This window comes from Globicephala melas, chromosome 6, assembly GCF_963455315.2.
Source record: "Globicephala melas chromosome 6, mGloMel1.2, whole genome shotgun sequence".
Lineage (NCBI taxonomy): Eukaryota > Metazoa > Chordata > Mammalia > Artiodactyla > Delphinidae > Globicephala > Globicephala melas.
The window spans coordinates 114,808,598-114,833,265 of record NC_083319.1 but is presented as its reverse complement, the minus strand read 5'-3'; the positions used below and the strand labels follow the sequence as shown (position 1 = coordinate 114,833,265).

The window sequence follows — 24,668 nt, the reverse complement described above, 5'->3', positions numbered from 1 at the left end:
TTATGAGTTAAATCTTTTAAAATATTTGTCAAATATCCCTTCTTTCAAGTCGATGGCGCTCAAACAGCTGTGAACACAACCATAACAGACCATCCTGACAAAGCCCGACGATAACGACCCCGGCAGGTGAGTGAGCCTCGAGGGTCTTCCTCAGCCTTCAGTGTGTCGTTTCCAGTTAATATCATCGCTTACAAAAGACAGTCCTCTGCAAAGGATGGATCGGACGGTTGTTAAATGAAGATTCCATTGACTGCCACCGACTCAGCATGATTAGATTAAATTCCAAACAACCAGCACAATGAAATCAGAGGACAGTGCATCTTCTGATACTCACAGCCCTCTTCAGTCAGCTTATTCACCTGGTACAAATGAAAATGACTAACTGCTACGTTCTAGAGGACCGCAGCTCCAGCACTGACCTACCAGCTCAATGGTTTGCCATTGTAACCACACAGGACCCTCTGGGGCCTACGCATGTCCAGACCCCCTACCATGTTCTCTGCCTGCCTCCTGTTTGTCGAAAAGCTTTAGCCTCCTTGGCCTTTCCCAAGTTACAAAGAATACATTTAATCAGAAAAGTGAGAAATTCCAGAAAGAAAGGAAAATAGTCAAACAAGACAAAATAATAATACTTTAGCCACTGAACAAAGTCAAGGACCTTTAGTTCCTCCTCCAGGACTATAGATAACATTCTGAGCCATGGCCTTTGAGCTGTTTTGCAGAGACTGAAACCTCTGCCAGGTGGGAGAAGTTAACTCTCTGCTGCCCACAAGCACGTAGACCCCACCAGTTGGAACCAGGCTGATGATGCTGATTTCCGATGACCTCGCCACCAGCCAACCAGAAGGGTGTCCACGAGCTGATCACACACCCCGTAACACTTTCCCTCACTCTGTCTTTAAAATCCCTTCCCTGAAAGTCTTCGGCGAGTTTGGGTGCTTTAAGCACTAGGTGCCCTGCAATCCTTGTTTGGCGCCTGCAATAAACCCTGCACTTTCCTTCACCGCGACCCGACGTCAGGGGACTGGCTTTACTGCGCGTGGGTGAGTGGACCCGAGTTTGGCTCGGTAACGCCACCACGTCCAGCGAGTTAACATCCCCAAACACCTAATTTAGAAATCTAAAGACACTGGAAATTGTTGTTGACTGAGGCATTTATCCAAATATCCAAAACACTCAAAAAGTCTTCCTAGTCACTGTTTTGGGTTTGTAAATGGACAAGGCAATGGGGTCCGATCAGGCCTAAACCAGAGCAGCATCCGGTCCTGGCACAAAAGCCGAGAATGACAAGATGCGGCTCCACATCAAACACGTGGAATCAGCAGCGATGAACGGCTGCGTAGTTGTTAATAGTAAATATTAGAAATGTATCTTTCTGACGAGGCTATCGGAAAATAAAAGGAACAGAATGAAAACAACACCATGTAACAACCATCACGAAACTGAAGCATCATTTCACCACATTCTCTGACCTTCTTGTGCTCAGTGGTTGTAACCCTGAGACTGCATCTAACTGGCCAAACGTAAGGAAAAGAGAGCAGCACGGTCACCGACTTCCTGCATTCACAGCCCCATGGTACATCCTTATTTCAGCTGAGAGGGGGACCTCCCGGGGCTTTAGGATGTCGGCCACCACAGCGACATGTGTTGTGTGTCCTAGACAAGCGACCGGACAGCTCCTGGAAACACTTGTGGACGAAGCTGGAGGGAACGTCCACTGAGTGGAGGCCCCCGACTACACAGCCGAGAGCCTCCCCAACAGGTGCTGACGTGCTAAGTGGGTTCTGTTAGGGGCCAACCTCACAGAACCCAGCCTGCTGGGCAGGTGGCAGGCGGCCTGGAAGATGGAGTCCCCGTCGCCCAGCAGGAAATACTCTGTCAGGCAGTCACGTGCTAGGACTGTCAGGCAGGTGAGAAGTTTACTGAGCCTCCGGGAGAAGTGTTGGGAAAGTACTTGCCAGTTTCCAAAAAGAATAGCAGCATAAATTCAAAGTTTCTCTATAACATCCCAGTACCCACCTTTGCAGGAATATTAAAAGTGTCTTGAATACACATTGTTTTTAATAACATTGTTTAACATCATTTTTCTCTATAAAAATAATCATCTCCTGATTTCTCACTGCCAAAAGAAAAAGAAGGGACTTCCCTGGTGATCCAGTGGTTAAGAGTCCACGCTTCCACTGCAGGGGGCACAGGTTCGATCCCTGGTCGAGGAACTAAGATACTGCATGCCTCAGGGAATGGCGTAGAATAAATAAAATAAAATATAAAATAATAAAAGAAAAGAGGGCTTCCCTGGTGGTGCAGTGGTTGAGAGTCCGCCTGTCGATGCAGGGGACACGGGTTCGTGCCCCGGTCCAGGAAGATCCCACATGCCGCAGAGCGGCTGGGGCTGTGAGCCATGGCCGCTGAGCCTGCGCGTCCGGAGCCTGTGCTCCGCAACAGGAGAGGCCACAAGAGAGAGGCCCACGTACTGAAAAAATATATAAATAAATAAAAGAAAAGGGAAAAAAAATTGCTCACCTCTAAAACCCACTAAATCAAATAAAACACCAGTCTAGGCACAATTAGTACTGGCAGCATGGAGAAAAGGGAGGTGGTGAGGTGGGATGCATCCGTTTCTTAAGGCCAGAATAAAAAGGGGAAGGTACCAGTGAGGGAGGAGTTGAAAATATCTCACAATCTCTTAGATTCACTAAACCAGGTGAGTTTCCTGAGCATGTAACTGCAGAAACAGTAGGTGAATTGCATCATGTATTGAAACTGGATTAACAAAATATTATTATTTTATGCAATTCATGAAGTATAGACTGTTAAGAATGTTGGAGCTTGAAAAAAATTAATCTTTAAACAAAAGGTTCAGACTTTACAAACTCACTGTTTGAAATAATAAATCAAATGATTTTTATTTTAAGGGCAAGTATTTACTATTTCGAAGACAGAAAAATTAAACATCTACTCATTCATTGCATTTTTATTTAACTTGTCTTAAATAATTTACTTATAAAGAAATCACCCAAATTTCATTGCTGCCATTTCTTGCCAGCTGGTCCTGGTTGGAGAAAAATGTTAGGGAAGATGATTATAGTAAAATCTGGTGATGCCCATGCATCAACCCTCTGAACGCAAATGTAAGTAAACAGTGACGGGCAACTGGTCCCATTTCTCCCAGACACGTTCTCAAGGTGGTCCTGAAGTTCTCATCCGGGGATGGTGACTTGGGCGAGGAAGACAGGGCAGGGAAACGTCAGAAGGCGAATCCCACACCTGCCCTGGTCTCCCCGCGCGGTCTCCCCAGGTCAGGAGGACAAAACTGGCACCAACTAATCTGAGTCAGATTCCTGGACTCACAGCCACCGTCCTGGTAGTTACAGCAGCCACGTGACCAGAATGTTCCACAACCCTACAGAGACAGGTCAACGACCACTACCAGGGACCCACACGGCAGCACAAAGGAAGATAATTTTGGAAAGCACGGACGGGCCCAGGGACAAGAGGACGCACAGACTTGCCTGGAAGATTCTGAGCTTACATGATGCATAATGGACATTTTCACTGCTTAAACGTTTTTGGCCCCCATCTGCCTTATGCTGGGGTTTACCATGTACACTCGGAAGTCAACACCTGGAGTTTATTAGCACTTAAGTTACTCATTCTACTCAATTGCCAGAATTTAATTTGATTCCTCTCTTGGAATAGGTCCTTCAATGCAGTTAGTGTTCATCTTTCCAATCCTGCTAATTACCTTTATTAATGTTTCTCTGCTTTGTTTTCCCTCGTGTCTTTTACTACTTTGATTTGAAGGCTCATCTTGACCAGAACAATCTCTCTCCTCCCTGTCTCCTTCCCTGCGTCCCTCCATGCTTTGAGGGGCTGTTTGCATTTGGGCCTTTGAGGCTCCCAAACAAGAACTGGGATCAAAACAGGTCCAAGTTCCATCCAGAGGTCCGGCTGCTGACATCGCTCGTCTAGTCACCGGGCTTACAGCCCGGAGAGGTTTGTCCCAACCCTGCACATGAGTCTCCCTCTTGCTCTACCCACAGCTTTACGTGAGCGGGAGCTGCCTTCAGGAAGTAGCTGTTTTCAAACTTTACTCCTACTTCTTACACAGAGTTCCCTGCAAGAGCACTTTTAACCATCCCCCGGTAACGGAGCTTCTGGTCGCCTCTGTACTGGGTCATACCTGAACCCACAGCCCAGGCCGTCTGCTCTGCTGGTCCTGAGTTCAACGAGACTGTAGCTTTCCTATTTTCCCTTCTTCATAATTTACTTACCATATCATATCTTCGAGGCATAATCCACAAATTAAACTTAAAAAGTAAAGTTCACCAGAAGTTAATTAACTGGAGTTTAATCTTCATATTAATGTTAAGATAAATTCCTATATTTTTACACTCAGACGAATAGCATCCAATTAATAAAAAATCTGGTCTAGGGCTTCCCTGGTGGCGCAGTGGTTGAGAGTCCGCCTGCCGACGCAGGGGACACGGGTTCGTGCCCCGGTCCGGGAAGATCCCACGTGCCGCGGAGCGGCTGGGCCCGTGAGCCGTGGCCGCTGAGCCTGCGCGTCCAGAGCCTGTGCTCCGCAACGGGAGAGGCCACAACAGTGAGAGGCCCGTGTACCGCAAAAAAAAAAAAAACAAAAAACACTGGTCTAATAATATTTTCATACTGATTGAGTCCTAGCCTGTCACAGGGTACTATATTACAGATATGAGAAAAGACAACATGAATAGAATAAATCCTACATGTATTATAATCTATCTTGCATTGTTTTATTATATGGCTGAGCTATTTCAGTAAAGGGATATTCACATGTGTTGAGGAAAAGAGAATAAATCTCCTTTATTATTCATTATCTTCCGCAAACACAAATATTCCTTCACTTGACTAATATATTGTATTCTCTCACAGAACTGTAAGGTCCTAAACGTCACACGTTCTGTGATCAGAGTGTTGACGGACACATCCCAGTATTAATGATGTAAGTGGTGAACGGCTCACCTACCACAAAGCCAGGCACGGTGAAGAAAAAGTGTGGAGATGGGAGAAGAGACATTTAGTTCATGAAACTGAAGCTCTGTCGTAGGATGCCGCTCACCTCCTGTGGACTGAAGGGCAGAGTAAAGGAGATCTAGATCTGCTCCAAGCCTGGAGCAGAGTGTGAGTGCCCGGGGGTGGAACAGCAGGAAGAAAACAGGTGTGGATCATCCCCTCCTGAGCCACCCTCCTCCTGTCACAGGCCTGTCCTCCTCTCAGGTTCGTCCCCCCATCCCCTCAACATGCTTCTACTCCAGTGACAGGGGCTAAGCGCCTCAGTCAGGGAGTGAACGTGAGACCTGGACCTACCCATCAGACCTAGTTCCTCCGGATTTGTAATCTGGACCAGCACAGGATGCATACAATGCTAGCTCTCACTCTAGCCATTACCTTCACGCTCAGCTCAAGCCAGGGTTGATTTATTTTGCTTGACACTAAAGCTCACAACGTATATAAACTCACCACAGCAGGAGCAGCTGCTGATTTACTTCAACAACTTAAGAGAGAATCTGAATGAAGAAGAGGAAGAGGCTGAAAGAGTCCCAACTTACAAGCCTGAGAAATAAGAAATCAACCGCCATTAAATAAAGTCAAGATTTTAGGGCATTTTTTGAGGGGCGGGGGCGGGAGCAGGTATGTGAGGTAAACATGAAGTGTCCAATTTCTGCACATGACTTAATTATTGACTATAAAGATGCTCAATTACCAGCTGGTGTTTCAGAGGCAGAGATGCAGGTGGCAATGCCGGTGGGCACGCCAGCTGTCACTGGCAGGAAAGGAGAACTGGAGGACGGGACCCAGGGCCGGAAGTCCGCCAGCCTCACAGGTTACAACACCGCTGAACTCTGGCTTCAACGTCAGTAAAGTCATGTAACTGTCCTGTGTGGTTCCTAAGGCCACACGGAACATCGTGCATCCACCTCTGTGGGTGCTACATGCCCAGTCAAGGCTTGTAACTCATGGCTGAGACCTAACACAGACAGGAGGCGTGCTCACAGGTAAGCCCATCTCTACAAAGAAAGGATACAGGTGTTCTACCAAGACACACGGGTTTATTTCAACTCGGTTTTCTTAACTATTGTAGGAAACAACAACAACAGCAACATAAAAAAGCTGAGAAGAGAAGAGCCTGACTTTAATGACATTTTGTTCTGTCTCCAACTCTAAAAATTATCAGTTGCATTTCTATTTAGGTTCTGGAAAACACACTAAAGGTCTCCACTGTCATTAACTCTTAAGATGCTAATGAGGCCATAAGGAGTGATTATCGTGTTATTTTGGGCCAACTTGGACTCATCCTCTTTAGTTCCCTGTGAAAAACTACTACAGAGAAACCCGAATTCTTCAATTACGACCAATGGTTTTATTTCTCAACTGCTCAAGCTCAGCACAGATACTCAGCAGGGCTACATTATCACCTGCTGTGATTTAATTTAGTTCAAAGCCATTGGCAGAGATGTTAGTCATAATATCATGGTATCATGACATCATCGTCCCAATAAACATGACCACTAATTTATCAGCAGGAAATCAGCAGGGCCGAGCGTGAATGCAAGACTTTTCAAAACTAAAAGGAATCCTTGACTAGAACTAATTTACTTTGGGCATTTTTAAGGGTTTATATTTTTAAATAAATGCTCAAGGTAGCATCATGTTTGGGAAAACAAAAAAAATGTATATTCGTTCTTTAAAACTGTAAGTCAAGAAGCTATACTTACCTGATAACATGTTATTAGGCATCATTACTGCTGCTGTTGTTGTTAAGTGTCTCCTGTGGACTAAGTACCATCCTCACTACCCCAGACAGACTATCTAATCCTCACACGTCCTGTGAGGGAGGAGTCTTGGCTCATCTGAAGACAGTAAGTGAAAGCAAAATTGAGTGAAATATATTCCCTGAAATATAGGGGAAGAATTACGCTGAGTCAGTGGATACAAGGCAGGCAGGTCCATGGTAAGCCTCCACACAAGGCACAGCCCCTCCAAGGATGCTTAAGGATGCTAAGGCAGCATCCTTGCCTGCCTCTGCCCAGGGACCAGAAACATTTGTGTGAACTTACTGAAGAGGCTGCTATCCATAAACTGTCTCAATTCTCCATGTGAATTCACTGGATGAAGATTCTCCTGGATAAAATCACAACCAATCCTCTTCTTTCTTCTGATTATTGCACTTCAAATTCATCAGCTGTTTTATCACAAGTGTCTCACTGAATAATAAATTATTATGTTTGTCATATACTCCTGACTTCAGAACTCCCTTCTGTCCACAAGAAATTACATGTAACATGAGAAAATAAATAGTAATGGAGTAGCCACTACCTTCTTTCTGAAATGTCTTATAACAAATAACTTTCAGAAAGAATCTGAATATTGGAACAAAAAGATTTCCAGATTCTGAAAACCCTCTGAATTCTCTCGAATTCTAGAAAGCTTAAATAAAAGTGTAGCCAACCTAGAAATAGGGGACAAAATTTTTAATTCTATGTATATAAAATAATATTTATTAGTTTTCATGTCCAAAAAGTCAATCTCAAGCAAGATAATAAACTGAGAAATTTAGGGATAAAATTTGAATCCAAATACCCAAGGTTTATTTAAAACAAAAGAACAAAAAGAAACTGCTGAAAACCGAAGAAAGTAGGCATGGAAAGGAATAACTGATAAAAAAAGCCATCCCTGTATTTCTCAGCAGGAGATAATGAATGTCTTTTGCGTAATTGAAAGATGGAGATAAGGTTTGAAAGCACAGCTTGAGGGCGAGGTAACCACCTAATTAAAAACAGGGCTGCCTGTGGAGCATAACTCAGCAGTATGGTGACAATTCCCTTCTATCAGCTCAGCAAGACAGCCATGTTCTGTGATTAAAACTATAGCTCTCACGCATGCACCCCCAATAGCAAACTTTTACTAAAGATAAAGCATGGCCTCTGAGATCTGTATCTGTGAGAATTTCCATTAACTTAAACTAGTGGTGCTCTAGCCAGAAAAATTACTGCCACTTACATATCTGCGTATAAAGCAATGCTAAATGTACTTGAAAGGGCACAGATATTTTGAACTCATCAACAATGACGTCACTTTCATAGTGAAATAAGTCATAGTGAAATAAAGTCTTTTTTGAATAAAAAGATAATTTATCTCCACGCAGTTTTAAAATCTTGAGACTCTTCATATCAGGCAATTATTTTGTCAACAAATACATTTGTACTTAAGTATATTTCGAGTAATGTATTAGTTCTCAAATTCACATCTATCATTGATAAAATATACTGTTTTCATAAATTAGTTTAAACTTGATAGGAACTTATTCAGGATCAGTTTAAAATAGAAGTAGACTATAGTGATTAGCGAACAAGAGAGAGTTGACTCTGTCCAATTCACACTTAGATCACCTCCAAAGAGAAGGAAAACACAACAGGGGTGAAGTCTTAAGGCACAAAAATGCTATTTCTTCTACAGACTGTGACCACACAGACCTGACATACGGGCACACTTTTGGTTTGTTTTTGTTTTGCTTTATGGCTTTCATTATTTCTATATGGTTATCATGACACCTAAGTGTGACCCCCCATATGTGGACTGAAGGGCGATGTCTGAAAGTGGGCAGGTTTCAGTGTCATGAGAGCAGAGGAAATAACGTAAGAGACGATGAGAGATATACATGTATATCATCATATACATACATAAACAGATAGATATGCAGATATAGAAATAGGTAGATACATACATAGATGATAGATATAGAGATAGGCACATACATGATAGATAGATGATAGAAAGATGGATAGATGATAGATAGATGGATAGATAGACAGATGATTAGACAGATAGATGGATAATCTCCTAGAGTATGAGACAAGTCCCAACAGGACCCCGTTCCTTTGCAGAAGGAAATAAAGAGTCCCCATTTAACAGGGAGGTGGATGGACTGAGGCCACTGGCTCTGCAGACTCGCCTCCTGCGGTGTATCTATCCTGCTGTCAGGCTGCTCTCTGGCCCTTCATGAAACCAGGTCTGTAGCTTCCTTAGCCCTGGTAACTAGTTCTCCGTCTCCTTTCCCGCCACAATGCCTGCTGGCAGACTCCTCCCAGTTTCCCGGCTCTTGAGCCAGACCTGCCGAGTTCATTCACATCTTCATCGCTGTGCCCAAGGCTAGAGGTCCTCTGTCTGAACGGGGACACAATGCCGGCTAAGTCCTGCCGACTCAGGTGCCTACTGCCAGGAGCTCTGCAAACACTGCCTTTCGCTGCAACCTCACATCACTCGTGCAGGCAGCGCCCTGCAAACCCGACTCTGCCACTCTGCCCCTTACCAGCCAGGACCTGAACTGAAGTCTTCACCACAGCATAGACACAATCAGTAAAGGTAAACATCCTAGGGCTTCCTTGGTGGCGCAGTGGTTGAGAATCTGCCTGCCAACGCAGGGGACACGGGTTTGAGCCCTGGTCTGGGAAGATCCCACATGCCACGGAGCAACTAGGCCCGTGAGCCACAACTACTGAGCCTGTGCATCTAGAGCCTGTGCTCCTCAACTAGAGAGGCCGCAATAGTGAGAGGCCCGCACACCGTGATGAAGAGTGGCCCCCACTTGCCACAACTAGAGAAAGCCCTCGCACAGAAACGAAGACCCAACACAGCCAAAAAATAAATAAATTAATTAATTATTTTAAAAAAGGATAAACATTCTATTTGGGCGTCGGCAACAAAACTCCCAACCATATAATCCTGTTTCTCATCCTCACATCTTAAATGTTTATGAAAGACGATTTAACGTTATCTTGCCAAAAAACTTGTATTAGACTCCCCCTACTGATGTCGTTACCCACTGACAGAACGTGACCTTCCTAATAAGACACACACTTGCCTGACCTACCTGAGCTGTGTCTGGTGTGCCTAGACGATATGTCAGTGTATTTCCCTGGACTTTGAATTCTGATGGTCTGGCCTCAGTTACCTTCACCTGCTTTTCTTCTCTAAGCTACGTGGGACACACCCAAGAGTCTGGGAGCTCCTGCTCCTTCAAGGCAAGGTCTTCTTGACCTTGTTTCTTTCCTTCTGTCCCTGGTACAGTCTTGTGCTGTGAGGCACAGTTCGACTGAAAATACCTTTCAGTTCTGCTGTAAACCAGGCACAGAAGAAAATACAAAAAATCACCTTAAAATATTTTTGCTGACAGTTATTTGGGATGATTTTGATTATCATTCAGTGGACTCTCAAAGAAGAGACGTGTGCTGTCCTGTGAAATACAGAACTTCTTGAATGGAAGGGTCTACTCATATCCTTCTTTAAACCTTCTCTGCCAAGTACTGTCCTTTATGATGAAAATCTACAACTCACGGTGAGCAAAGTTATAAAGTCACATATCGACACCATTCTATATTCTAATGAAAATCAATATGGCTTTCTAGATTTCTGTGGTCTTACACTGAAAACATCAGGTGAGCAGAGGGACGGCTGGCCCGTTACCTGTTATGTCAACAACCAGAGCATTCTGAGAGACCCACATTGACGCAATATTTTGCGATTTTAGTCTCAGAGGTCACCTGGAATGTTTACTTCTCCCTGGATGAGTTTGGGTCTAGTTCTCTATTTTATTCTTACAGCCTGAAAGGGCTTGACCATGATGAAGTGGCAACACAGGGTGAAAACGTAGGTGATGTGATGTGTCTGTGCAGGTTCATGAAGTGCAACAAATGTACTGTCTGGTGGGGACGCTGAGGGCGGGGAGACTGTGCCTGTGTGCGGGGGGCAGGGGGCTTGGGCTAAATCTCTGGACCTTCTGCTCAACGTTGCTGTGAACTTACAATTGCTCTGAAAAATGAGGTCTGTTTTTTAAAAATGTAATAAACCGTGCTTAAAAGAGTACCTTTCTGTTCAGGCCTTCTCACCTTTTAAACAGCAACAGAAATAACTTCCCAGGCTTTACAGGTGAAACACTGATAAATCTTTTTAATACCATGACCACAATCAAGAAGATATGTTTTTTGATCAGATTATTTAAAATTTAAAAAAGAAAAGTAATTATTTTAAAGGGGGGGCATTGCACTGTCACTCTTTTAAAAAGACTAGCTATTATGCTGTAGAAAATTGTTTTAGTAACTGAATCCAGGGTGTATACTCCTTTTTACTACTCCATAAATGGTACTGATTATTGATTTCATCTTATTAATTACAAATTGCAATGTATGCTGCTTAATATAGTAAGAAACACTGCTCTACCCAATAACATTAAACTTGTCCAGGAAGAAAAATTTTTCACAATATCTCTCAAAATAATTATTGTTCAAGGGTATGAAGCCCAAGAATTTCTGTGACCACTCTAGCTATTAAAAAATACTACAGAACGGACAAATACTTCATGTCAGGGCAAGAATACTGTTTTCAAATAAATAAAAGTAGTAAAAGTTTACTAATTTTTTTCAAAAGAAATATGAGAGAGAGAGAGAAGGAAAAATACTAAACATTATATTACTGTGTGTATAGGTTTTACACGTTTTTCATTCAGTTTCACAACTTTTTGAATTAGAATTTGTTCCTAATTTTTTTTTAATCAGAGGAAGACACCTGTAGAATGGTTGTGTCTGGCACGAAGTAAGTAGCCAGGATTCCTCAGCTGTGACTCTAACTCACGTCTCAGTGGCCCAAGCAAACATTCCCCACAACTGGCCATTTATCTCAGGACCTCAGGAGCGCCTGGGCAGAGTCACCAAGAAACATGCTGAGGAAAGAGGAAAATATAAAGTCTGGGGCGAAGAAGCAAAATTAGCGACCTATAAAAAATTTATATTAAATAATTTGTGAAATGTCAGAACTAGAAGAAACCGTGACCATGACATTCCAGGGTCTCTGTGAAGAGCAGCCGAGGATTCTCATCTAAAATATTCATCATGGGGCTTCCCTGGTGGCGCAGTGGTTAAGAATCCGCCTGCCAATGCCGGGGACACGGGTTCGAGCCCTGGTCCGGGAAGAGCCCACATGCCACGGAGCAACTAGGCCCACGTGCCACAGCTACTGAGCCTGCGCTCTACAGCCCACGAGCCACAACTACTGAGCCCGCGTGCCACAACTACTGAGGCCGTGAGCCACAACTACTGGAACGTTTATCCTGCGCTCTAGAGCCCGCGAGCCACAACTACTGAGCCCGTGTGCCACAAATACTGAGCCTGCACTCTAGATCCTGCGAGCCACAACTACTGAGCCCGTGTGCCACAAATACTGAGCCTGCACTCTAGATCCTGCGAGCCACAACTACTGAGCCCGTGTGCCACAAATACTGAGCCTGCACTGTAGATCCTGTGAGCCACAACTACTGAACCCAGGTGCCACAACTACCGAAGCCCACGCACCTAGAGTCCATGCTCCACAACAAGAGAAGGCACCACGATGAGAAGGCTGCTCACCACAAGGAAGAGTATCCCCTCCTCGCTGCAACTAGAGAACGCCCGTGTGCAGCAACAAAGACCCAACACAGCCAAAAATAAATAAATAAAATAAAAATAAATTTATTAAAAAAATAATAACATATTCATTAATTTAAAAAGTGATTCATTAAACAAAAACTCCTAAAAAGAGTATCATATTGGTTAGTTTCTAATATTCCAATAATTTTCATGTAGAAGAATGAATTTATTCACTCTTGATCATGAACATAGGACCCCAAATTGGACATAAGGAAAAAAAATGTTTGTTTAACTTAAGAAGCTGCCTTCACATAGTAAATGCCTGCTTGGCACATCTGAGGAGAAAGTCTGAGTCCAGGCTGGACCCCAGGCTCCCTGAGATACAGGCATTCCTCAGCTGTTTTAGTGACAGGATACAGGCACCTCTGAGTTTCAGGGCCAACACTTCAATAACCTAAGAACACAGGTACTTTTTGTTTTCATTTCGGCCATGCCACACGACATGTGGGATCTGAGTTCCCCGATTGACCAGGAATCGAACCCAGGCGCCTGGCAGTGAAAGCGCGGAATCCTAACCACTGGACCGCCAGGGAATTACCAGGAATTCCCAACACATGTACTTCTTTCCTCCAGTGCTTGTAAAGGAAGTGAGGTGAGAATCGTGGTCAAGAGACTTCAAGGAAAAGTACTTCCAAGAAAGTATTCCACAAAGGCTTTCTTATGTCGTTAAAACATTTTCTTGCCTTACAGATATGCTGTAATTGTTCCCAAGAAATGGAAATACACCCACTGCAAAAATCCTTGCACTTGTTGGATAATAATTACATAAGTGAGTTTAAAAATCTATATTTCTCTATTCTAAAATTAGAACACAAGTTACAAACACCTCCTTTCCTCGGCAGTGGAGCAATTCTAAACAGGGTACCACGTACACTGGATGATTGCTAGCTATCGCTGTGTCATCCTGATAGGGACAGAGTAAAGGGAAAAAGTAGGTGATTAAATAGTTAAGCCCACTAGGGGATCGTAAGTAGAGAAAAAAGTATGGGAGACCCTGTGAGTTAATGATCACTCAAGAAAGCAGGCTTGCTTAACAACAAAACCAAGCAAGAGAAGCATGAGACATGCGCCCAGACAATAAAACCATGGTGGAGGGCTTCCCTGGTGGCGCAGTGGTTGCGAGTCCCCCTGCCGATGCAGAGGACGCGGGTTCGTGCCCCGGTCTGGGAAGATCCCACATTCCGCGGTGCGGCTGGGCCCGTGAGCCATGGCCGCTGAGCCTGCACGTCCGGAGCCTGTGCTCCGCAACGGGAGAGGCCACAACAGTGAGAGGCCCACATACCGCAAAAAAATAAAAAAATAAAAAAACCATGGTGGACTGAAACCCACACCCTGCCCAGTGAGCTCAGTAAGTTCATATTTCCTCGGACACGCTCCTCTGTGCACCTTAAAAACAAAAATATAAGGGAAAGGTGACATTATACTGAAACCTGCGATGATTTACCATTTTTTAGCATATGTTTCCACCCCTCTCCTAAGTTAAATAGTGCCGTAACAATCCCGGCTTGACCACGTAGGGACAAAAAAACTCCCCCACCTTGCGTGAAGGAGCTGATGATGGAAGCTTGATGTCTACTCAAGGATGAGGAAGCAGGTGGTCCTCTCTCCCTCCCCACTTTTCCTTTGATGATAAATACGGAGCCCACTAAATTCTAGGGGCAGCGCTGGATTGCTCGCCGGCATTTCTCACAAGCGTCCTACACTAATAAATCACTTCTTTCCTACCACTTTGCCTCTGGCTGAATTCTTTCTGCGCCCAGACATAAAGAACCTAAGCTCCTCGGACCCCCGCTCCAACCCCTGCCCACACATCCTGCGGTTTCGATCCCTACCATGTCTCTTCATAAAAAATACATCTGAGTTGAGAAACAGAACACATGCATACAAGGCTAGAAAGAGGAAAGGACTCAAACCCACTAACAAGAGACTTCAGACCCAGTTATGCCTACGAGCTTTGTTACCTTTACCGATTTCTCTCAACTTGTTTCCTTTGTAAAGAATGTATCTACTTTTCAAGGCTGACACATAGGCAGTGCTTGTTCACTGGAAACTATGCTTCTGTCTTTGGGGGTTTCCTGATTCCCACAATCCATTCTCAAACTCCTTTGCACTTGCTTCTGGCACCAGCTCTGAAAAGGCGAAGAGGTTATTTAAAATTCCCTGACATCTTTGATTGCCTTCAAAAGAACAGCTGTTTTGACCATAAACTTCTCAGTACTGCAAAACGGAATGAGGAGATGAAAGGAATTATTTTCATGTCACTACTCGTACCCTGTGATTCTCAACTGTAACTGCATAAAATAATAAATTGTAGAACTTAAAGCAGAAATATATACATATCCATCAGGAGGGATATTGTTTTCAAGAAAACAAAATAACAAATGTTGGTGAAGATGTGGAGAAATTGGAACTCTTCCGCATTGCTGGTGGGAATGTAAAATGATACAGCTGCCCTGGAGAACAGTATGATGGTTCCTCAAATAATTATCCATGGAATTACTACAAGATCCAGCAATTCCAATTCTGGGTATATACTCAAAGGAATTGAAAGCAGACATTCAAACAGATATTTGTATTCTAATGTTCATAGCTGCATTTTCACAATAACCAAAGTGGGGAAGCAACCCAAGTGTCCATGAATGGATCAATGGATTAACAAAATGTGGCACATACATAATACAACAGAACATTATTCAGCCTCAAAAAAGAAAGGAATTCTGACACGTGCTACAGCGTGGGTGAACCTTGAGGACATGATGCTAAGTGAAATGTCCGTCACAAAAGGACAGACCCTGCATGATTCCGCTTACACGAGGGCCTTAGAGGAGTCAAATAATGGAGATAGAAAGTAGATGGTGGGGACCAAGGGCTGGGGGGGGTGGGATGGGGAGTGACTGTGTAATGGGGTCAAAGTTTCAGTTTGGGAAGATGAAAACATTCTGGAGATGGATGGTGGTGACGATTACACAACTGTGTGAATGTATTTAGTAACAGTGAACTATACACTTAAAATGTGTAAAACAGTACATTTTATGTTATGTAAATTTTGTCACAATTTTTAAAATTAAAACAAACACACAGGAAGTGCCCCAAATCTGCCCCAGATAAATTAAATCAAACATTCAGGGATCGAGCCCAGGCAGCTGCATTTTAACTGGGTGCTTAGTAATTCTCATGTGAGGCAGGACTGAAAATCACTCCTTTATCCAGGGGAGGATTCCTGCTTAAGTATCATTTCCTGTATACCTTTAATGTTTTTCAACCTTCACAATACTTATTACTAGGTTAGATTAACAAGGTTTGAGATAAAGATATTATTTCTTATGTATCAGAATAGAATACCTTTGAAGTGAATTTGATCAATCCCTCGCTCTAAAAATCTGATTCACAATTTACTAACACATAAGCTCACTGAAAAGAAATAAATATAATTCCCTTCTTGCCACCTATGCATGCTACTGTGATACGAACCAAATGAAGTACCATTAATCTTGATTGTATCTTATAAATTAAAAACACAGACCAGGTCTTTATTATTCTGTGCAGGAAAAAAGGCACTATCTGACATAGAATGAAACAATCTAAGATTCCTGATTCCTATATTTTATAGATTTTGGTATAAAACAAAATAAATACTGTTCTTGTACAAAGAAATCAAAATTGGATGGGGAGAGGAAATACTTTTCTCACTTAAAAGTCCTGTGTAGTTGTACACTCTGACATAGGGTAAATGAAGACACCCTGTTGGTTTCTATGTTGAACACAGGTTTTCTTGCAGGTTTCCCAGAGGGTTCTATAAGCCAAGGTTGCCAACATGTGTGATATAACTAACATATGATGTAAGAGGCATGGTCATTAGCCCTTGAAAACCCTAACAAGTACTCTGTCCAAAGTGATAAAAAAATCTGAAATCAATTCTTGTGTGTTGATCAAATAAAGATTCAGATCAAATAACGGTTCAGAATTTACATTTTTAAATGAAAGCATTTTTAAATGGAAAATTTTTAAATGGAAGCATTTAAAAATATTGTAATCTGGGCTTCCCTGGTGGCGCAGTGGTTGAGAGTCCGCCTGCCGATGCAGGGGACGCGGGTTCGTGCCCCGGTCCGGGAAGATCCCACATAACGCGGAGCGGCTGGGCCCGTGAGCCATGGCCGCTGAGGCTGTGAGTCCAGAGCCTATGATCCACAGCGGGAGAGGCCACAGCAGTGAGAGGCCCGCGTACAGCAAAAAAAAAAAAAAAAAAAATTGTAATCATATAAACATCTTTGCATATTGTCCCCACTGAATTTCAGTTCTGGGAACACCAATTTTTCTGCTAGAAAAGTGCCCAAATACCCCAGCCCATGAACTAAATAGCATCGGGGACCAGTAAGCCTCTGCTGGGAAGCAGGGCAGCCAGGCCTGTGGTCCACACCACCAACCAACACCTTCTCAGAACATGAAAACATTATCCTCGTGGAACAAGTGAAAAGTTAAAGGCATCTGGGAGAATGACAATTCCTACGTGTGTCACCACATACATGCACCTTCAAGAACATGGGGGTACATTTTAAGAAGGGAAAGATGAGTTTAGGGGGTGTATTTTCCCAAACACAAGTCTTCTTCAATTTCAGAAACAATTACAGTCACAATACTCAACAGCTCTGTTCACTGAGGGGGAAAATGCTCCAGATGAAGCCTCCACAGCTTTCCCTTTGCAGCCAGAGGCGGGTTGCAGAGGATGCCTCAAGCTGTGACTGTGGGATTATGTGAGATGCTTTGCAAATGAGCAGGAGAAATTAGGGGAATCGGGTAAGTTCTGAGACCTGCTCCTGGAAAGACAGCAGCAGTGGATAAGTGTACAGCTAAGTCTTCTTCTCAGCCCTCCACTCCCGGGCAAGGATGGCTCATGCAGACACAGAGCTAGCTGCCCGTGTTTACCTCTCGCAGCTAGATTTTGAGCGGCTGGCGTTTAGGAATGGTGTCCTAGCACATCACCTCTTCAGGAACGCTTGTTTAATTTAAATACAACTTAACCAGCCAGTAGGAGTCAAGCTACCCTTCCCAGAGAGGGCCAGGCTCAGAAACAGAGCACAGTGCGAAACTGCGGTGACACACAGATGCTGACGGAAGCACAGCTACACTCCTGCCCTAATTCCATATCCCTGGAAATCTGCACCAGCAGGGGAAACACATCAATAACAGAGAGCTGATCTGCCTGAGATCTCTGGATCTATTAAATTCAGCTTCTTTACGTAAGTCACCACACGGTAAGGACCAAGCGGAGGGCTCTCAGCTGGACTGGAGGTAAAACCGGGGAAATACAGAAAACACATTTAGCCTGAATCGCTTTCATCTCGGGGCTCGTAGGTATCAAATGCTGGAGAAAAAAACTTCTGGATAAAAGGTGATCCTTAGAGACACAGCACTTCGGGACAAGTAGATTCTCTAAACAACTCTCAAAAACGAAGGCTAAAAACTTCAGCAACTTAGCTATTACCCAAATTAACCCCCAACCAAAAACAAGGCAGGAAGAATGTAGTGAAAAGGAAACAAGTGACTATGTTTTAAATCTACAGCATATTTATCTGAAGCATTTATTAAATTATTTAAAATCCTTATCATGCTGCCCCTCTAGGTTCATTCCTGAACTACCCCTTAAGTTCATTCCTGAACTACCCCTTCAGTTTCTCATGGCAAACACAGAATTTTTATGCCGTGTTCAAGAAGGTGCACATCCTCGTTAAAACTATTTTTCAGGCAATTTATGTTGTGTCAACTAATGAACAGAAGTAATGGCACAGAAAATTCTAGGTAGAGCAATCAAAAGCAATTTATTCATGGCATCAGTATACTTTCTTTTACTTCAAAGCAAGTTCACCATCACCAAAATAGATTTACTTTAATTCATTTAAAACCGTTACATTTTTTCCAAAATTCTTACTATTTTAGTGGTTTAAAATAAGTGGGAATGTTCTGATTAATTAAAAAAAAAAACTCACAAGAAATGGAAAACGTCACAGCAAAACCAGAAGGCAAATAAGCTATATGTGAACAATCAGTTGATTTTTACCTAGAGGCAAGTTTGCCTGTGCCAACATGTGTGTTTGCTGAGTGTGTAACTATGTAACCATGTTGTGTATGTATGTGTGGGTACATCTATGGATATACATAAAGAGGAGATTTGCGCTCAGAAATTATGCCATTAATTTTACGAATATTAAGTAATTTAAATTAGTGGTATTTTTGCATATTTTGTGGAACATAATAGAAATGGAAGTAAATTATAATTTTAAATGAGTATGGTAAAAATTATACAAACATTATCAGAAAAATGTTCTATGCTAACGTAAATTTTTCTTTGCTCCTTTTAGAAATATGCAAGACCCCCAGTAAAGATACTGGGGAAAATCAATTTATATTGATATGATATTGATGTCCATAAGCCAATGAAAAATGTGATATATTAAAACTTAAAACACTCATAGAAAGTATTCTGAATTATGTTCAACAGCTCAATCATTTTGAAAACGTTCCTTAATGGAAAGTTCCTTCATCAGAAAGAACAAGAAGCATTTGAAGTTAACATATGTCAAGTGTCTATTCTATCCCAATGAGATGACACTATCTACCTTATTCAAAGCCAGATGAGAACAGGATGATTTTTCTCACTCCTCACTATAGTCTACAAATGGGTTGGTTAATTTGACTCAACACAAAAAAACAAAATAGAAAAAAACACATGTAGTTCAAACTAATTTTCCCCTTCTTTCTTATTTTTTGAATACAAAACTTTCCCATGTATATTTATCAACTATATGTTCAATCAATCAAAACCTGATAGTGTACAAAATATCATTTTAAATACAGAAACAAAGCTAACAACAATATTTCGAAGCTCAGTCAAGTAAATACTTTTTTTTTTTTTTTTTTTTTTGGTGGTGGTACATGGGCCTTTCACTGCCGCGGCCTCTCCTGTTGCGGAGCACAGGCTCCGGACGCGCAGCCCCAGTGGCCATGGCCCACGGGCCCAGCCACCCCGCGGCATGCGGGATCCCCCCAGGCCGGGGCACGAACCCGCGTCCCCTGCATCGGCAGGCGGACCCTCAACCACTGCGCCACCAGGGAAGCCCTAAATACTTATTCTTAAAGCACAACCTTCAAAATTCCATTTGTATGCCATTATTTCATCTTAGTGCTACCATACGAGTGACAGTACCTCCTAGCAATCAGGAAACGGGGTGCAGGGGTCACACTGCCTGGACCCAAGGCCAGGCTCTGCCACTTTGTAGGAATATGACCTTGGCAGGACCTTCAAGCCTCAGGCCTCACCTTCCCCATCCACCCAGCAGGGTGACCGTGAAGATTAATGAACTAATGTAACTCATATACTGAATACTTAGAACAGTAACTGCATATAGGACACTTTACAAACATTAGCTATCATCATGCCTGAGCTACTCTCTGCTTGATAAATATGGTATTTGACAAGTTGTTAGGTCAAAAACTTCTTCAAATAGTAAAGTACATCAGTCTTACCAGTACCTCAGGATTTGGAAGCCTCTCTATAACGATCTCGTTTTCTTTTTAAACAAGAGATAAATTGCAGTGCAACACATATTCACACACACAAATGAGAAAAACAAAGCATCTTATTTGTAATTGGCTACACCAAGTACGGCAAATTTAAGTGTTAACATCCGTTTCATAGATAATTGCAATTTTTCAAGGTTTATGATTCCACAATAAAAATTCATTTCCCAAGAAAGCATGCACATATATCTCAGTCTGCATTTCATTGCAGGCATACCTCAGAGATTGTGGGTTCGGTTCCAGACAACCACAATAAAGCAAATATTGCAATAAAGTGAGTCACATGTATTTTTTAACATAAAATTAAAAAGAAAAATATAAAATATATTTAATATATAAGATATTTAAAATATATAAAAGTTATGTTTACACTATACTGTAGCCTATTAATTGTGCATTATGTCTAAAAAAAACAATGCACGCACCCTAATTAAAAATACATTTTTGGGTTTCCCTGGTGGCGCAGTGGTTGAGAGTCCGTCTGCCGATGCAGGGGACGCGGGTTCGTGCCCCGGTGCGGGAAAATCCCACATGCCGCGGAGCGGCTGGGCCCGTGAGCCATGGCCGCTGAGCCTGCGCGTCCGGAGCCTGTGCTCCACAACTGGAGAGGCCACAACAGTGAGAGGCCCGCGAACCGCAAAAAAAAAAAAAAAAAAAACTTTTTTGCTACAAAATGCTAACCATCCTATGAGTTATGACCTTCTTGCTGGCGGAGGGTCTTGCCTGGATGTTGGTGGCTCCTGACTGATCAGGGTGACAGTTGCAGAAGGCGGGGGTGACTGCGGCAGTTTTTAAAAATAAGACAACAAGGAAGTTTGCCGAATCAATTGACTCTTCCCTTCATGAATAACTTCTCAGTAGCATGAATGCTGTTTGATAGCATTTTACCCACAGGAGAACTTCATTCAAAATTGGAGGCAGTCTTCTCAAACCCTGCTGCTGCTGCGTTATCAATGAAGTTTATGTCACATTCTAATCCTTCGCTGTCATTTCAGCAGTCTTCACAGCAGCTTCAGCAGGAGTAGATTCCATCTCAAGAAACCACTTTCTTTGCTCTCCCATAAGAAGCGGTTCCTCATCCATTGACGTTTGATCCTGAGATTGTAGCAATTCAGGCACATCCTCAGGCTCCACTCCTAACTCTAGTTCTCCTGCTGTTTCCACCACATCTGCAGTTCCTGCCTCGACTGAAATCTTGAACCCCTCCAAGTCATCCATGAGGGTTAGAATCAATTCTTCCAAACTCTTGTTAAGGTTGGTATCTTAAGCTCTTCCCATGAATCATAATGTTCCTCTTTGATCCATGGGCTGCAGAACAGATGCTGTGTCAGCAGAGCAGATATGAAAACGACATTAATCTCACTGTCCATCTCCATCAGAGCTTTGGGTGACCAGATGCCTTGTCAACGAGCAGTAACATTTTGAAAGGATTCTTTTTTTTTTTTTTTTTTTTGAGCAGTAGGTCTCAACAGTGGGCTTATAATATTCAGTAAAGCATACTGTAAACAGATGTGTTGTCATTCAGGCATTGTTGTCCCATTTATAGAGCACAGGCAGAGTATATTTAGCATAATTCTTAATTATGGGATTTCCAGAACGGTAAATGAGCATTGGCTTCAACTTAAACTCACCAGCTGCATTAGCCCCTAACAAGAGGCTCAGCCTGTCCGTTGAAGCTTTGAAGCCAGGCATTGACTTCTCCTCTCCAGCTATGAAAGTCCTAGACGGCATCTTCTTATAACAGATGGCTGTTTCATCTACACTGAAAATCTGTTGTTTAGTGTGGCCAACTTCATTAATTATCTTAGCTAGATCTTCTGGATAATTTGCTAAAGCTTCTACATCACCCCCTCACTGCTTCACTTTTATGTTATGGAGACTGACAGCTTCTCTCCTTCAACATCATGAACCAACCTCTGCTAGCTTGAAACTCTTCTTCTGCAGCTGCCTTACCTCCTTCAGCCTTTACAGAATTGAAGAGAGCGGGGCCTGGCTCTGGATGAGGCTTCGGTTTAGGAAATGCTGTGGCTGGTTTGATCTTCTATTCAGCCACTAGAATTTTCTCCATGTCAGCAAGAAGGCTGTTTGGCTTTCTTAGCATCCATGTGTTCACTGGAGCAGCGCTTTTAATTTCCTTCAAGAACTTTTCCTTTGCTTTCAGAACTGGGCTCACTGTTTTTGGCCTATCTCGGCTTGCTTTTTTTTTAAATCTCTGTTGAACTGTAGTTTATTCACAATGTTGTATTAGTTCCAGGTGTACACAAAAGTGATTCAGCCATATATGTATGGCTGAATATATATATGTGTATATATATTATATATACAGAGATTCTTTTCTAGATTCTTTTCCATTATAGGTTATCACAAGACACTGAGTATGGTTCCCTGTGCTATACAGTAGGTTCTTGTTGGTTATCTGTGTATATGTTAATCCCAAACTCTGAATTTATCCCTCCCCCACCCTTTCCCCTTTGGTAACCATAAGTTCATTTTCTAAGTCTGTGAGTCTATATCTGTTTTGTAAATAAGTTCATTTGTATCTTTTTTGTAGATTCCACATATAAGTGATATCATATGATCTATTTGTCTTTCTCTGTCTGACTTACTTCACTTAGTATGATAATCTCTAGGTCCATCCATGTTGCTGTAAATGGCATTATTTCATTCGTTTTTATGGCTGAGTAATATTCCCTTGTATACATGCACCACATCTTCTTTAACCATTCTTCTGTCAATGGGCATTTACGTTGCTTCCATGTCTTGGTTATCGTAAATAGTGCTGCAATGAACACTGGGGTGCAAGTGTCTTTTTGGATTATGGTTTTCTCAGGATATATGCCCAGGAGTGGGATTGCTGGGTCATACGGTAGCCCTAATTTTAGATTTTTAAGGACCCTCCATACTGTTCTCCGTAGTGGTTGCACCAATTTACATTCCCACCAATGACATACCTTCCTCACTGGGCTTCATCATTTCTAGCTTTTGATTTAAACTGAGAGACTTGTGACTCTTCTTTTCACTTGAACACTTAGAGGCCAGTGTAGGTTATTAACTGGCCTAATTTCAGTATTGCTGTGTCTCAGGGAATACGGAGGCCCGAGGAGAGGGAGAGAGACGGAGGGAAGGTTGGTCGGTAGAGCAGTCAAAACACACAACATTTATTACATTTATTGTCTTATTTGGGTGGAGTTCGTGATGCCTCAAAACAATTACAATAGTAACACCAAAGATCTCTGATCACAGATCACCATAATAAATACAACAATAATGAAAAAGTTTGAAATAATGACCAAAATGTGACACAAGACAGGAAGTGAGCAAATGTTGTTGGAAAACTGGCACCAATGGACTTGTTGAATACAGGGTTGCCACAAACCTTCAATTTGTAAACACAATATCTGCAAAGTGTAATGATGTGAAGCATATTTGCCTGTATTTTTTCATTGCCTGTCTTTTAGTGCCTTTCACTTGACTTACAGTAACCAAATCAAAATCATTTTTATGTAAATCCCACAAATTAACACACTGGATAATGACAGTGAAATCACGAAGTAAGGAACAAAGAAAGTAATGTTACAGGAGGGGCAGGATGTGAATTGCTGTTTCCGACTGAAGGTTAATTTCTACGTTGACCACAATCCTTTGTCCATCCCAGCTGGTCCCTACTCAGAGGCTGGCTGAGGTAGCGTTCATCCCAAATATTAGGAAACACAGCACAATACTGTAAAGCTTCCTTTAACGGCATAGTATGGCTCATTTAAAAAAACAACTTCTACTTTTAAATAATACTGCTTCATGGATACCATGTTATGTAAGGTTACTACAAACGATGTAAAGTAGAAATTTCAAACTTTAAAAGAAAGAGTCTGGTTCTAATAGTGTACAGTTTGGTAAACTAATCTGTTTACTAACATAATTATGACTGCATTGAGATCGGGCAACTCCTACACCCAGGGAAGGGCTTCCTCTCCCGTGTGTGTGTCCTGCCCTCCGTCTCAAGGGGGCCAACCAAGACTACGAACTGCGGGTACAGTTTTTCAATACAAGAGTTTTCCTTTCGGGTCTTACTAAGACACCAGCTGAGTCTAATTACCAGACTGCTCCATTTTAAAGGAAAGCTTTTATTTACTGAAAATGAGACAGCAAAGCCATTTGTTTTGAAATTTTGCAAAAATAAATCTCTTTCCTAGTGAAAGTACTTGAATATATCTGAGAACTGGATGAAGTGACTTGTATCAACTAATAAGAATGGACACAGTAAAGTTCAGAAGCCCAAATCAGACAAATCAGATATGATTCTAAAAATGAGAGACACCTTGACAAATCACAATACCTAAGTAACTTATCTCTAACTATGATATTCTGAAGTGAAAGTAATTATGGCATGAATTTTTTCCATTCATCTAAGCTCTCCTATTTAGTATTTTAAAATCTAACCAGGCAATAAATATCATGTTTAAAGTTCAGTGATTGTAAACATGTAAAAACATTTATTGTAAAGTAATGACATTCTTACCCCCATCGAAGGCCTTTCCTGGACTCCAAGTGCGGAAATAATCATCCTAAGGAGAAAAAGAATGTGAATTGAGTGTC

At 42.3% G+C, this 24,668-nt stretch overlaps 1 protein-coding gene across 2 annotated transcripts in view; it reads right to left on the bottom strand.

Annotated features, from left to right (window-relative positions):
• The window catches only part of SPOCK3 (SPARC (osteonectin), cwcv and kazal like domains proteoglycan 3), a 436,458-nt gene that overhangs the window by 277,323 nt on the left and 134,467 nt on the right, over positions 1-24,668 (bottom strand). For both annotated transcript variants that reach the window (XM_060301385.1, XM_060301384.1), the window contains exon 3: positions 24,592-24,637. In XM_060301385.1, the coding sequence (XP_060157368.1) occupies positions 24,592-24,637 (46 nt within the window). The remainder of the gene's footprint in view (positions 1-24,591; positions 24,638-24,668) is intronic.